Here is a 16,379-nt window from a genome sequence, read left to right as displayed (position 1 = left end):
CGCAAGCAAAGATTGGGCAGCAACGCGCCAATAAGCTTCAACACAGGGTGCGAGTCTGCGCTGTTCAATTTAATAAGCCGCCGAATGGGGTTCCCATAGTTAAAGAGCCGCCGTGTGTAAAGTAAGTATTATCAATTCGGTGCAAAGTTGGATTTTTTTCACAATTCATACGTTAAACCTAACTTCGGAAGTGGTGCGCTGTTTTCATTTGGTGATTAGCTATACAGCGCACTACTTCCGAAATTAGGTTTAACGTATGGATTGTGAGAAAAATCCAATTTCGATAGCGGCTATAATTCGGTTTTCTACTGAATTTATAATAAATGGGCGCGCTCCGGCGCAATTCGACGGAGGCTGATCGAGATGATCACGATCTGAGTGTTTATCTTGGGATGCATAATAAAACACTCAGATCAATCTGCCTCCATCGAATCACGCTGGAACGTGCCCATTTACTTTACACACGGCGGCTATTCAACCCCATACGGCGGCTTATTAAATTTAAAAGTACAGACACGCACCCTATATAAAAGCATATGGGCGCGCTGCTGCGCAATCGTTCCTTGCGTGTTACCACCGCGAAGAGCTGAACGTTTTAGAAGAGCGCGACAATATTATGTCAATTATTAATACTCGCTTTCATAGGGCTATCCAAATAAAAAACATAATTCATTTGTTGGGTCACGAGTGTGACCCAATAAATGTAACGCGACTGTATAGGGTGCTGTCAATAGGATACAACGCGCGGCTGTTGTAATGTTTCCAAAAGCGCATTTGCACAAGATTCCACGCTGCGCTTCTCATTCGAAAGGAACAAACTCACCCTTATAGGAAACGCCGCAATGGGGGGCACCGCGTGTAATTTTGGGCAAATGCGTTAATAAATACCGTGCGTTCACATACGCATTGTTAACCGCCCATTTAAAAGTCTTTGTCAACCAGGTGTCAAATGAGCGCAGCAACCCTGCAGCAGGCATTTTTGTGATGCTCACAATCTGTCAATTGACGTGCCAATCAGCTGTCACTCGCGCACTCATCGCGTTTTCTCTCTCTCCTCATTTTTGCTCCTGTCAAAAATCAAAGAGTGCGCTGTGTGCTGCGGTGAAGAAAACGAAAAGAACCGTCGGTCTACTTTTTCGAAGCCTCGCCACCTCCGAAGTGATTCCGGACTCCCAGTCATAAAATTCAACACAATGGCGTCTCTATGTGGAAGATTAGTGCTGAACGCTGCCCGGCGCAATGTTACCTACACTCCGGTGCGATTCTGCAAAAGTAAGTAAAGAATGTCTGTCGGGGATTTTTCTTTCCAGCCAGCAGCGAGCGAGCCACTCGTGGTTGCACAACCATTTTTCTTCTCGACCGCTGTCAGGGAGGATTTTTCTCTCGAGTTAGCACGGCTTACGTAATGGGGAAGTTCGTGCGAATGCTGTCGGGGAACGATATTTTCACCGAAGAATGTTCCGATGAACAGACGGATTTGCCACAAAACATGCCGATCATGCTTCCGTGAAAGAAAATACTTGAAAAATCGGTTCCACATTGCTGACAATTTATGAACGGGGTCGGCTACTGTGATCATCTGATCAAACAGATTCTGATGTTTTGTTTTTTTTTTCTTTCAACTTTCCAGTGATGAACGACCCGATCGAGCACGCTACCGGTCTGGAAAAGCGCGAACTTCTGGCCAGACAGGCCGGCGATAATGACCCGTTCGATATGCGCGTGTTCAAGCGCGGCCCCGGAACCAAGGAGAGCCCCAACATGATTCCTTCGGCTTTCGAGTCCCGTCTAGTTGGATGTGTCTGTGAGTATCGCAAGTTGATCGTCCGTTCATAATGGATTGTTCCTTTCTAGAATCTATTTTGAGATTGGGTTGGTAGATCATTGAAATGATATAAGGGGAACATTCTGCACGCGAAAGAAGCCTTCAGGCAGATGATTTGTTTACATAACACTTAACCAGCAAATTTTCTTGTTCTTGGAGCAGCGTTTTTTTTTTTTAATTTTCGGAAGTCTACAATGTGGATGTGAATGTGGATTGGATTCGACAATACTATTTGATTATACTTCCTTCTTGGTCAGCATTACATCCCCTACTTGGAAATTGTTGCCTCGCCCCTCTCTGAACTCTAAGTTCATTAACATTTTTACATTTTTGGCCAAACACGATAATGCTCTAAATACCCAAAGAGGTAGAAAAAAAATTTCTGGACCAGACTAGGAATCGAATCCAGTTATTTTCAGTATGGTCTTGCTTTATATCTGCGCATTTTCCGCTAGGCCTAGGAAGTCATCCATAATGATTTGGTTTATCTATGGAATTGTCTTTACTGATTTCGTGATAGTTACTTGATTTTTCCTAAAACTACATTAGTTTTCTCGTCAAATCGCATAAAGCCGATATACAAATTAGAGATTCACCGAATATTCGGCCAGCCGAATAATGGTAAAATTTTCATTTTGCCGAATATTCATTTCATTGAATATTAAAGCGTGATATTCGGTCGAATAAGCCGAATAATATCAAATATGCTAATCAAAATTAAAAAAAAATAATTTATTGATTACTGAAACAAATGTTTGAATATTCTACTGTGGTATTTTTGTAATGTCATCCCTCACAGTGCAGCTTAAGGCTTCATGACATGTCATTCAGAATGGCTGCCTTGCGGCTTACCAACACAGTCAAACAATCAACCACCCCACCCACCCCGATATGTACAGACAAATTTAATTCATATATTGCCTACATACCTGACCATCTTCTCACTAAAAAAGTAAATCTGGACTTACTTCTAAGTTCAATCTATGCGGCGATATGATGATATTACCACATAGCGCTAATTTAGGGAAGATATATAAGCAAGTGAACAAAGTGAAAAAAATCCCCCCAGTAACGCACTATGCCAACGACGTCGCCGGCTTCAACAATCTGCACGTCGTCGGTAGCGTCGTATGCAAGCAATCATTGATCAGCAGCAGACAATGATGTCGATATGAACTATTGTGAAATCATAGCGGAAACATGTAAAATATCGATTTAATTAATCAATCTTTTCCTAACGCATTATGTATTGATGCAATAATAATATGTTATTGATTCTCCCTGCCCTTTGGTTCAGAAAGGGTAAGGGCGCGTTCTGCCAACTTGGTCGAGGCAGATTTCAAGTGTGAACAAGTTACTACATGGACGTTCTAAAGTGCCTGAATGAAATGTGTAGCTTGTGAGGAGCCCTTGAAGATGTGATGTTGGATCAGTATCTTGATATTAATCAGAATTTATAATGTAAATTATTATAATTTATTTTAATAACACTACTTTATTCCGTTACGTATTTAGTATACTTGAGTTTTAACTAAAAACACAATGTCAGTTTTGATCACAAATACAATGTCGGTAGTAATTACAAACTTATACTTATCAGTATTTTTACTTTATTCGCGATCCTAATTAAAAACTCCGATGTAATAATATTCATAGTTTATCGCGTGTATTCAGAATGTTTTGTTCAAAATTACAAGACCTAATAATGATCCATAATTTACATCCGCTGAACCATTCTGAACGGCCGTATTGAGAATATCACCTATATCATCTTCTCTGCTTAAATAACAGACGCGAGACGCCTGATGCTGGATTATCTGATTTTCCTCAATCTCTGGTGCTTGGCTTCCCGGTGGAACTTATATTGAGTATCCTTCGGAAAGAATCTGTGCCCGGGATGGGGGAGTCAATTAAGGCAACATTCGTTTGAACAGTGTCGATTTCGGGAGTCTGGTGGTGCTCTCGCGCGGACCAGCACTGTCAACAGCAGAGACCCTCGCGTGCGTGTTGATGGTGTTGGTTTACATGGGAGAGCTGTTGGATTCGTCGGGTCGTCGTTTGGGTCTTTGTTTACAGCAGGTTATGGGTAGTTTTGAGACTTTGGTCTTGAAATGATATTCTCAAGCATTTTTCTTACATTATTTCTCTCTCCCCTCGGATAGGTTATCTTGCCGCGATGGGTGGGCTTACGCCATTAGCACTGATATGGCAACCAAATTAATTTTCAGAGGCGTTTCCTGACGATGATGAGTCGTAGCCAGGGTTAAACATAGCTAGGTAGGAATTAATCAGTAGAAAATATCATCAAGACATTCTGCATTTTTTCACGTTTGCTTAACTCTTAAGCGGTGCTTACTTATACGCTTGAACTAGGATACTCGCCTGAGAGGAGGTGACCTTTACCAATAGAGACAATGAACTGACATCAAATCGTAACATAATCTACAATGAGTATAGAATTGAACTGAATAACGTAGGAAACATAAGATAACTAAGACAGACAGAGTAATAATGACACAGTGCGAAACATTCGACATAATTATGACTAGATTAACAGTAGATCCATAGACATAAAGATCTACCATAAGACTTCCTAACCCTATCAAAAATTCGAAGCTCAAAAAATGTCTGTAAAATTATTACCTGTTGAATTTTATTCGGAGGCGATTTCGAAGCTTTTGAAGACCAATAGGCCCATAGCAACAGTATTCGGTGTTGTTAAGTTGAGAATTTTTGATAATTGCTGGAATAGTGTGGCCTGGTAAATAAACTAAATTGATTCCAAAATAAATTTTAAACGAGTCATATTCATCAAAATCTAGTGCGTTATTATTGTTTCAAAATGCACTTCTATTCGAGTTTTCTCTCTTTGTCATCATATCTACAATAAGACTGACTCTCGCGATAGATTTTAAGCTTATTATTTTTTGAGCTTCATTTGATTGATGGAAACTGCAAATTTAGAAAAAAATGACTGACTAGTTTTTGTTTGCGTTAACATTGCAGTAGGGATAGTAGTGATAATTGCTGATCTCGATGAAATTGTAAAAAAAATGGTTGTTGATATGAAAATGGTGATGTTGTGTGGTTATGCAAGTGTTAGTGAAAAGGTTAATACACAAGTTGGTATTGGTGGTGTAGACATAATGACAGAAGAAGCTAGGTAAAAGATAGAGTTGATTTGGGATGGGAACATGTTCGCAGTGAGTATGAAGAATGAAATGCAATATTGAGTTGAGGTGCTAGAAGTGGGAATTATTTTATAATTATACTAGAAATAATGTAAAATATTCGGTACATGTCCAATGAAAGCTAGTAGAAGTGTCGGTTCTTATATGATATATAACAGCGCTGTTTTGAAGATCGATTCATTGTGTGTGTGTTCATGACTGTAAATAAGATATTTGTGATGACAGGGACAATAGTAATTATGATAGTGATGGTGGTGAAAACGATAATAAGTGATGCTACCGGGATTATTTTGTAGAAAACTATTTGAATCAGGCCTTAACAGTGACCATTTGAGGAACGTAGCTTAGAAACGTCTGTTAATGATCAAAATAGAGGCTCGTAGAAGCAAATTTAATCACCGGATCAACAGGGAATGTTAAGTTGGAGTGATGAGTGATAGTTATAATGGTGAAAACGGTGATCATGTTATTGAAGGGGACTATTTAATAAAACTATTTGGATCAGGCCTAAAACAGTGACCATTTGAGCAACGTGGCTTAGGAACGTCTGTTATTGATCTAAAATAGAGGCTCGTAGAAGCAAATTTAATTACCGTGGGGAATAACAGGGATGGACCCGGAGTAGAGTTTGAGTCGAGAGACTGCCAACGGGTTACATGAAAAAAAAAAAAAAAAAAAAAAATAATAATATGTTATTGATTCTGTTTTGGGGTGCGTTTCAAAAATTGAAAAATCGGAGCAAAAAATGATTTTGTTATTGGTGCGTTTGAGCAGCTGGCAACAACCGTTGAGGATGTAAACAGAAACAGCCAGCATCGTGAAAACATAATTCATAAATATTCACCTAAACCAAAGAAAAACTGATGCTTTTCTGGCAAATTCCATCAGTTAATCCCATACTTAGACTGTATTGATTGATACTGTTTCTAAGTTGGGCTGAATTCTTCCGAATGCGTGCAATGTTTACTGTTGTCGGATGTTAACAAAAAATGAATCCCACGTGTATGCTTACTGAATTGGTATTGGAAGTTTCCACCACTACAAATCCATGGTTGATGATTTTTATGATACAAACACATAGCAATTTGAGTGTCACAACGCTTCACCTTAAGAAAAAAAGACCGCAGCTCCACTACATAATTTATGAATTAGTTTTCAATTATTTTAATTATTTCAACGTGTTGCACCTTCGAACATGTTGGGATCAAATTTTCATGGTTAGAAATAAAAAAATATGAAGTTTTTTTGTCTTCCGGTCTCTACTGGCAAATATATGAAAAATTCATAGTGGAATTCAGTCGAGAGCAGGTGATAACACTACTCAGGTATACAAAAAACCCTAACTAATCCACCTAGCGGTGACGATGTCTTTCTCGATTAAATCAAGATATACTGAAGCCACCTTCGTTCTTTTCCAATTCCTATCTACCAAAAATGTTGACAATTTTGTTTTTCTGTAAAATAAGCATAATACATTATGTTATACAGTCAAACCTCCATGAGTCGATATTGAAGGGACCATCGACTCATGGAAATATTGAGATGTGGAATAGGAAATCTTTGGAAAGCTCTTTGGAGGGACCATCACAGTAACCCAGAAAATAATTTTTGATATGGAATAATTTGCTTCCATGAGTCGATATCGAGTCATAGAACATCGACTCATGGAGGTTTGACTGTAATCAAGTTATGACGATCGTGAAATCTTCTTTCATCCATTTTTGACAGAGAAATTATTTCAAGTATTGTTATTTGTAACACATATTGATATAATTGTTAAGACTAACTGGTCGGGTTGGTATATAACAGCATGGGTCTCTAAGACTTCTATAAAAGGTTCGATTTCGGAGTGAAATGTACACGAACATTTTGAAATTTAAGCCAATAACTCTCAAGGCCGACTAGAATATGACGTCAAATACATTTAAGATAATTCAACCAACGACACCTATATACGACAATATATTGTTGGAATTTTATTTATTTTCAAAATGTTTCACTTTGCTTTAAAATTCAGTTTGAAATAAAAAACAAATATTGAAAATATACTGCGGCCCGCTTCAACGGTTCAAAATTGCAATGCGGCCCTCGATAGGGAGCATGCTGGGGACCACTGCTCTTACTATTTAAATCGGCTTTCCCGATAAGGCAAACACAAATATAATTATTGTCGATTTTTTGGCTTGATCGCAAACATATTCTGGAATTACGTGAAGCGTCCCAAATAAAGTAATTGCCGACATTTGATTTGAAGTCGTCTCAAAACCTATTTAGCTTTGACCTACCTTTGACACTTGATAAAAATGTCTTAATGTCAAAGTCCACACATCCTATTTTCATTTTTTGTGAATCGTTATGTTTTAGAAATAAGACATTCTCTTCTAAAACAATTCGTAGTGTATCAAAAGAAATCCTGCGTTTGATTTCTTAAGAGGTAAACATATTTATTTCCTTGTAGAATAAACCTACGGAAATTGGTATCAATTGAGCATGAGTGATTTTTCGGCCGAATAAAAACAGATTATTCGGCCGAATATTCGTTTCGCCGAATAACTAAAATTGAAATATTCGGTATTCGACCGAACACCGAATACCTACCACTATTCGGTGCATCGCTAACAAATACATAAATTGTAACATAACTTATAAATCAAGATCAGGTTACAAAAATACTTTTTCACGCTGCCTTCGGCGTCTGTTCTGGTAAAAATTACTATTTTCAAAATGTAGTTACTAAAAATGATAAAATAGTGAACTTCCATGTGCCCGTCGACTATTTTTTTAATAGTGATCGGGACAAAATGATGGATCTCAGATAAATAAATGTCTGGTTGAAGCTAGTTGGCCTAGCATTTTCTTTTGGGTACCCTCTCGAAGATTAAAATTCCTGATGAAGCTTTTCAACAATTACAACCTAATTGAAAAACTTTGCATTAATTTATATATCTTGTGCGCAAAACACGTGTGAGCCCGGAGGATCCAGAATCCAACGTCTTTGTATTAAAGGTTAAGTCGACTAAATTTACAACATCTTTCATTCCTTGGTATCACGCAGAAAACCTTGAGATGGAACCTTTGGGATTTTCTTGTAATCTATATATATAAAAATGAAATGGTCTGTGTTCGTATCCGCATAACTCGAAAACGGTTGGATGGATTTTCTTCATTCCTTCAGCAGATATGTTCGTTATCGTTTCCGACGGGTTTATATGATATTTCCTCATGCAAAAGTCAAGGGTAAGGTTGATTAAATCGTGAAGAACTAAAATTAAGATTCATATCGATATTTCGCATGGGAAGTTAACAACGCGCATTTTCGCCTACTATGCAGGACAACGTCTGCCGCGTCGACTAGTCTTGTAATATAAACGCACCATCTGACTACAGTCTATCTGCGTTGATTTAAATACCGCTGAGCGATACGTCTACGAGATGGAACTAACTGGGATTTATTTTTTTGACGTAGAACTACGTCTGTCTTTTCTATATTGGGGTACACTTTGCGATTGCAAAAAACTGAAAAACGTCACGAAAATATGATAGACTTTGATCGTTAATAGCTTAGCCGTTTCTCGATGGATTTTCAATTTTCTTGGACCATTCGATCAAGGAAGAGTCAACGCTTCATACCCAATGTACACTGAAATCGTTTTTTACGCCGTTATTTTTACAGGAATTGATTTTTATGCGATTTTTTTCACTCGAATTTCTGGATTTCCGCGGTTCATCCAGACATATTTTGGAATTTACGCGATTTTTTACGTTGTTTCATCTACGCGGCCCATATCCCCTGCGTAAAAACCAACTCTAGTGTGTTACAATATATCAAAATCTTGCTAACAGCTTAGCACTCGGTTTCGGTGATTCTTATGTCTTCAATTGCAGGGCTTTTAGCTGGTACAGTTCGTTTCTGCTAACTTAAACGTGCGTTTTCTCTCAAAAAGCTTGGGACGTTTGACGGCAGCTTTTCGCTTACGTCTATTGATGCCAGTAGAGGGCTCGAAATCTTCTTCACTGCTGCATATATTGCATTCTGGTAAACTTTCTTTTGCTCGTTTTGGTGATTCGTAGGTGGCTGCCAGAGAAAACGCAACTCACGTGAAGGAATAATAATTATTATCAATAAACTGCCAAACTTATTTGTCGCGTCTACTCTGACTTCCTCCATAGGATGACCACCAAACGCCGTTGACAGCCCAGCTTTCGCAATGGGTTTTTCTGTAATGAGCCACCAGGGGTTTAGACTGACTTAGTGATGGGTGCTTAGTCTCTGTTCCAGTTTGCGTCGTACACTATCAGCCAGGGTTGTGCTTTTCAAATTTTGAAATCGATTATCATTTAAATGTAAACCTAACTAATACCAATTTAATGTCAATAATAAAGTCGGATGAAATCGGATGTTTGGCATTGTGTTTTGGTGTTATGTAGGAAAATAAGTTTTTTTTTTTTTTTTTTTTTTTCTTTATTAAAGAGGTTTTTAGCCCAAGGCTAGTTCACCTCCGAGTGAAAATAAGTTCAAAAGTAGCATTTACCAATGCTTCGAATCGAGATACAGTTATCGAACGATTCTTACTCTCTAGCGAGTTTTTATCAATAATTTGAATATGTGAACGCTTGAGTGTGTTGTTCATCCTCGTTTATTTGAAATTTTTTATCTTCTTTTTCAAATCAATCTCAGGAGCATAGGATAAACGCCTGCTTTAGTCCAATCGCACAGAATAGTCGAAAACCTGTACATTACATACAGCTACGTAGTTCAACGTCACCTTTGCGTACAACCCGATTGGGCTGCACCTTTAAGTTTTTTATTGGATCATCCAAAAGGTTCTTAACACTTAGAATTGTGTTTCTGTAACAGTTCGTTCACAAATTACGTAACGCTAAATTTGATTTTGGAACCCCACCCTCCCCCTCGTAACACTTTTTGTATGGATGGTTTTTTTTATGGATCTTATTTGTTTATTTGTTTATTCTAGATCAACAGACTCCATTGAATTTTTCAAACTCGTTTTACATAGAGAAATACAAAAAAAAAATCTAACAAATTGATAAAATCTACAATCCATCTGAAAATTTGGCCTCACCCAGGAACGCCAGTGCGCTTTCCTCCAGCTATTGTCAAAAAATACAGTGACCGATAGATTTTTACACACCGACAAGCCGCTATGCCATCACCGACAAAATGCCAGTACCGTTCGTGGAAAGCTGGATAAGAAACAGTAGTGCTTTCCAATGAGAGCTTGAAGTAGCTCGAAGTTTCTCCCTGTCGTGCTCATGCCCATTTCTCGGGTACTTATTCAAAAGGACGTATGTGATTTTGTAAACAAAGACGTCGATTTGTCCGATCTGATTGCCCTCTCACGCAAACCTTCACCATAGACAGATAGGGAGAGGCTTCGGCTACCTGTTGGTGGTGTTGGTTTGCGTAGGAGTGCCATCAGATCGGATAAATCGACGTTTGAATCTTTGTTTACAAAATCACATACGTCCTTTTGAATAAGTACCCGAGATTTGTTGACAAAAAACGAGGAATGGGTAATGTTTTCAACATAACCGCGAGTAGACGTAGGACTTGTATAAACGTAACGTATTTACATTTAACTTCTAACTTTTGGATCTATGGAGTTTAATTATAGGTATTGATATTGGAAACGACAACTTCCATGCTATGTAGAATTATTAGCAATTTGCTTATTCAAAACTTCTGGAAATAAAACTAATAATTAAAAACAATATTAGAATTGCTTTGTTTTTTACTATTAAGCCCTTATTTACTCAAGCAAATATAGGGCATTTTAAGAATTGTTATTGATAATAGTATTTGAAGTTTAAAAATTCTGTTTAAAAATTCCGTTTTCCAAACAAAGAAATACCGCAGCAATTTCGTAGCTTCTTTTTGCTAACATGCGTGCTTAATGCTGAAAAAATCACAACAATAAGAAACAAGTCAAGGAACAACAACCCTACTAAAATAGAGGAGGTACAGCGAATACGTCAACCAAAAATTATTTAATGTTTTGATTCCAAACTCCGAGTCTACGTCAAGTCGTATGACATGACTCGTACCCATCCCGGGATCATGTGGATTATGAAACCAATCACCTGGATGAGCAGACCAAATCTCCCTAGTTTTATTCTTTTTCATCCACCACCGCTGCCCTCGCTGCATCAGTCATCGTCGGTCTCTAGCCGTGAGCTCCGAGTAATGCGATGGGCGATTGCATCCATCGCAACCGACACCACTGCATCCGACCATCATCAAGCACAGAATGACAAAAAATGCGCCCACTTCTTTCATGCATATTCGCAGATCCCCTTGCAGTTCTACCGCTGGTGACTGCATGCTGTCGCTGTGTAGGTGAACACAGCGAACGAACGAAACGAAAAATGCGCGAGCAAAAAGCACGTCAGTACGCGCTGATGTCACAAATTGTAATGACTCGCACACGGCAGGCACTGATTCTTTTATACACAAAGAAAATCTTCTGGTAGACCCGAAGGCCCGTGACATACCGCATTCTGATGTCCGTGTTAGGAATGCACGGGATTGGTAATATATGAAATTTTTACTGGCTTTGACAAGAATTGAATTTTTCAATAGCTTATCGTTAATAATCTTAAGTTTCAATGAAATAGGCAAAATGGTGGAGAGTGTCCGAGTCGATTGATATATAAATCTTAAAAATCCATCGAAAGATAAAGGCGCTAGTAAAGTTCAAAATCTTCCCTTCCAGCGTAACGCTCTCGGTTTCCAAAAATCTAAATGACACCCAGTATAGTAAAGAAAGACGTAAGTCCTACGTCAAAAGAACGAGCAGGACGGGGACAACTTTGAGCTACTTCGAGCTGCTCATTGGACAGCACTAGTATTGTTATGAAATGGCAATGTCCAAATAGTGAGATTAGGTGCAAGCGAAAAAAGAAAGAGTAGCCCAATCCGACCCCAATGCTTATTTTATATAGGGACAGGGCAGGTATTTCCGTCCATCGTCATAGGGGCTAAAACCAACGAAAGCAACGTACATTTGCTAGAACTCCACTATAGCAGAACGTTTCTCCTGAGCTTACGATTTGGTACGCATGAGTTTTACAAAAAAGCGTCTCTTTTATTGGTTTTCGAGACTATGACGAACAGACGAAAATACCTGCCGTGTCCCTATTAGATTGCTGTATAAGAAAATTGACTGGAAGAAGTTCAACATGTCAAGCGCTCAATTAGATTCACTTCGGTAGAATATTTGCAAGGTTTGATATCTTATCTTCGCTTATCGATGATTGGTTTAGCCTAACGTAAACCATCGCAACGATTTAGAAGTAAATGTACTGTAGTTGTGAATTGGGGCAACGTTTTCATTACGAGTGACACGCTGTGATAAGATTCGCACTCGCGAATAGACAACTTAGGCTAAATAGCTAAAACTAGACCAACATTTGAAAAGGGCGTAACAGACAAAATTTATTCCTTCTGATTCTTTGTCCACATATATAGCTTTATATGTAAACGAAGAATCAGAAGGAATACATTTTGGCTGTTACGCCCTTTTCAAATGTTGGTCTAGATAATATTATTTTTCTGTTCGCATATGTCCGCATGCATATGTACTGAATGAAATATGAAAACAGCAATCAAAAAAGCTTGCACTTTAACTTTGAAACTTTCGAGCTAGACAAATATAAGTAAATATGTAGCCCCAGAAACAGCTACCGTCGTGCGGGGCTTCCGGGGGCTACTTTGGACTTTTGATTTAAAAAAAAAATTGAAATCGATGAGCCGGAAATAAAAATTCATAATTTTCGTCCACAGGGTAACAATACCAATAGTGGAGGTATTAGTAGATTCACAAAAGAAAATATTTTTTAAAATGGATAATAAAGGGAAATTTACAGCTTTAATATTCTAGCCAATAGATAAACTAATTAATTTGCTAAGGAAAATCATTGTTTTCAACAGTTTTTCAAGCGGAACCTTAGGATAAGTTGTATTCAATATAACCTGTTAAAGCACGACGCATTAACTGAAACCATCGTAAAATGAATAATTATTATAAATCTCACGGTTACCCTTATCATTTTGATTCAAATGTTCAAGTGATATACTTTGATTCTTACCATAAAACAATCACAGAAGTTATCAATATTTATAATAAATCGCAAAACAGTTTTTTCCGGAAGCTTCTCCAGAGACTTAGTCCCTGTAAACAAGCTCTGTGAACTGTCAAACTACATCATCATGCAGTACTCAATATACCTACTAACTTTTGATAGAAGGATCGGAGACCATTAATCGGCTGTAAATTGATGAAAATAATCAAACTTATCCCTCTAGGAGTGTGATTTTAACCTCTCTCATATGTTTTTCTCCTTACATTTTACGATACAAGAGTAAGGCGCCATCACCGTTAGGTGGATTAGCTATTATCTTGATATACTCAATTTCCATGATATTACGTATATGATCAACTTTTTACAAGCTCACCTTCAATGATACAAAATTATCCGTGATGTCAAATACCACTGATTGACATAGATATAGTAAGCTTACGCTTACCTTATAATTCGAACCCTATTTTTGACCTAAACATATAATCCTAAAATCGTCTCCCCGTAACGCTGGGTAGACACCTTTGCGTGGTGTGTTACGGTGTAAGACTGTAAGATCTACCACGGTCACATTGTCAGCTACAGGCAAATCCTGAGCCAACGAATACCTTCCCCAATATCCAACTCCGTGGTACTTATGAGGGTGTCGCTGAGTCGGGGGCCTCTCGTTAAGTAAGTACTACACCAACATTTCCTTCCCCTCCCAAGTTACGGTGAAGATGGGCGTGGCCAGGAGTAGTAATCCTCATGCTTTTGTGATTTTTATCCTAGATTGAAATCAAAGACCACACCCACCTTGATTTCTGATAGCAATCTGCATAAGGATTTCAAAAGAAAAACATGAGTATCACTAGTGTCCAATCTACGAAGTACACCGTAACTATGCTATGCTATGCTATGCTATACTAAACATATAATCCTAAAATCGTCTAAACCAACCAATGGTCTAATCAATATTTTTATATTTCTTCCAGGTGAGGAGGATCAGACCTACATTCAGTGGATGTGGCTGCACCAGGTAAGTCATTAATGCTGTCCAAGTGAGTGGCCCAGCTTTGTATGGGGAGAAAAAAAGTAGTCGAATTCTACGGGGCACCCCCCAGAATTGTGCCTTCAAGTAAAAAAATCAATCTCTGAAAACTTCAGCTCTTGTTGTATAAGCTGGCGCATTTGATTTGAAGTTTGTATGGCGGTTTCAGCCAAAATGCATAGGAAAATACACCTCCATCACTCTTTTGTTCAGGAAATTGGTTGGGTATGCCAGAGCCGGTGACAAGCGCGATGTCATCATCATCAATAGACATAGCCCGCTGTCATCATTGGGTTTCCGAACATTTTTTTATTTTCGAAAAACAAAATTCTTCTAAAAATGTTGTCTCTGGGGGGGGGGGTTATGTCCAAAACCACCCCCGTGGCTACGCCACTGACTAACCCCTAATAGATCGGCCGAAAACTATATAAAAGTTCATTTAATTATCGTATAATGTTCTGTTGAATTAGCATAGCAACTGCCTTTGTTGCAATTTTGAGCTCAATCGGGCATACCCAACCAATTTCCTGAACAAAAGATGTGTATATTGTATATTCTATTTTCCTATGCATTTTGGCTAAAACCACCATACAAACTTCAAATCAAATGCACCAGCTTATGCAACAAGCGATTGAGCTGAAATTTTCAGATTGATTTTCTTACCCAAAGGCACAATCCTGGGAGGTGCCCCGTAGAATTCGACAACATTTTGTTTCCTGGGTCAGTCTACTGTCCAATGAGCAGCTCAAAGTAGCTCGTAGTTATTCCCATCCCTCTCATGTCCATTTGTTGGCAAAAAACAACGAGCAGGACGGGAACAACTTCGAGCTACTTCGAGCTGCTCATTGGACAGCACTATTCTATTCTCCAACGTTTTGCCGTTCCCATGTCACTATATCCGACCAATGCGCTTTTTTTTTTAATTCTGCCTTCTGAAGGGTCACCCCAAGCGTTGCGAATGCGGACACTGGTTCAAGCTGGTCGAAAAGGCCCCCGTCTAAGCGTTTTATCGAGATGTAATTGTAGAAAACAACCATATGTTACAACAAGCGAAATAAAACCAAGAAGATTGATTTAAAACAAAATACAACAAACTTAAAAGCGGTGAACATGTTCAAATAAACATTAAGAAAATTGAAACCCAAATCAGTTTGTTCGTGTTCCCACAGTTTTCATTTCGCCGCGTTTCGATCACTGCAGAGAAAAGAATGCACGCAGCCTACCTTTAATCCTACCAAAATGGGAAATACGAAAACATGGTGTTTCCTTTCCCGACGAAACACATCTAAAATAGCTTACAAATAGGTGCGGAAAGATAGTGTCATAGTCCAGTAATTAAATAAATGTCCGTTACATTTAGGAGTCGTCTGGTTTTATGATATGTTAATGAGTTTATAAATTGCAGTCAATGTAGCATGGGTATGTGGGTTGAAAGAAAATCCTTGATTTGCTGTCTTTAATTTTACTGACTTAGGGCCAATTTCTTCACCTCCGCTTAACTCTTAAGCGGTGCTTACCCATACGATTAAACCTGGTTTAGCGCCTAAGCGGAGGTGAAGAAATTGGCCCTAAGGGCCGATTTCTTCACCTCCGCTTAGTGCTTAAACCAGGTTTAAACGTATGGGTAAGTGGAGAATACGCCGCCATGAGTCTCTGGGTCTGTCTCTGCTACGCTATACTGCTGGGTTCCAACCCAAGACCTGTTTGAAGATTTCATTTTCGCCCCCTACGTAAGACGTGGCCCACTCAACCCCACTTTCATAAGTGCCACAGGTTCAACGTTCTCCTGTTTACCGCCGAGTATTGTCCGCAGCACCTTACGCTCACACACCCCGAAAGCTCTCCGATCAGCCTCCTTTAACGTCCATGTTTCATGGCCGTATAAAGCCACCGGAAGAATCAGAGGTATACTACTGCGTGAATTTTGTCTTCGTTTGCAGACTACGGGACTTAAGCTGGTTACGAAGTCCGTAATAAGCCCTATTTGCAGCTGCAATACGCCTTTTAACTTTGCGGATAACATCATTATCGCACTAATGTTCCAAGATACACCAATTCTTCTACCACTTCAAATTTTTCACCATCCAGCACCATTTCACTACCACCACCACTAATGAACCCACGTCGATTGCCAGCGGCCATGTACTTCGTTTTGCTGGTATTGATCGTGAGTCTAATCCTCGCTGTCTCCCTCCGCAAAGGCGCAAAAGCTTCTTCCACGGCACAACGATCA

The 16,379-nt window shown here is 38.8% G+C and overlaps 1 protein-coding gene across 1 annotated transcript; it reads left to right on the top strand.

The window, feature by feature from the left end:
• The first annotated feature begins 1,078 nt into the window (after positions 1-1,078).
• LOC134212647 (cytochrome c oxidase subunit 5B, mitochondrial-like) lies at positions 1,079-15,508 on the top strand. The gene is made up of 4 exons (XM_062690675.1): positions 1,079-1,272; positions 1,631-1,804; positions 14,091-14,134; positions 15,085-15,508. The coding sequence occupies exons 1-4, from the start codon at positions 1,194-1,196 to the stop codon at positions 15,145-15,147; spliced, it is 360 nt and encodes a 119-aa protein (XP_062546659.1). The 5' UTR covers positions 1,079-1,193; the 3' UTR covers positions 15,148-15,508.
• The last annotated feature ends 871 nt before the right edge of the window (positions 15,509-16,379 follow it).

The sequence above is a fragment of the Armigeres subalbatus genome, chromosome 2, assembly GCF_024139115.2.
Source record: "Armigeres subalbatus isolate Guangzhou_Male chromosome 2, GZ_Asu_2, whole genome shotgun sequence".
Lineage (NCBI taxonomy): Eukaryota > Metazoa > Arthropoda > Insecta > Diptera > Culicidae > Armigeres > Armigeres subalbatus.
Note: the sequence above shows the minus strand (reverse complement) of the source record. Positions and strands in the feature narration are given on the sequence as shown.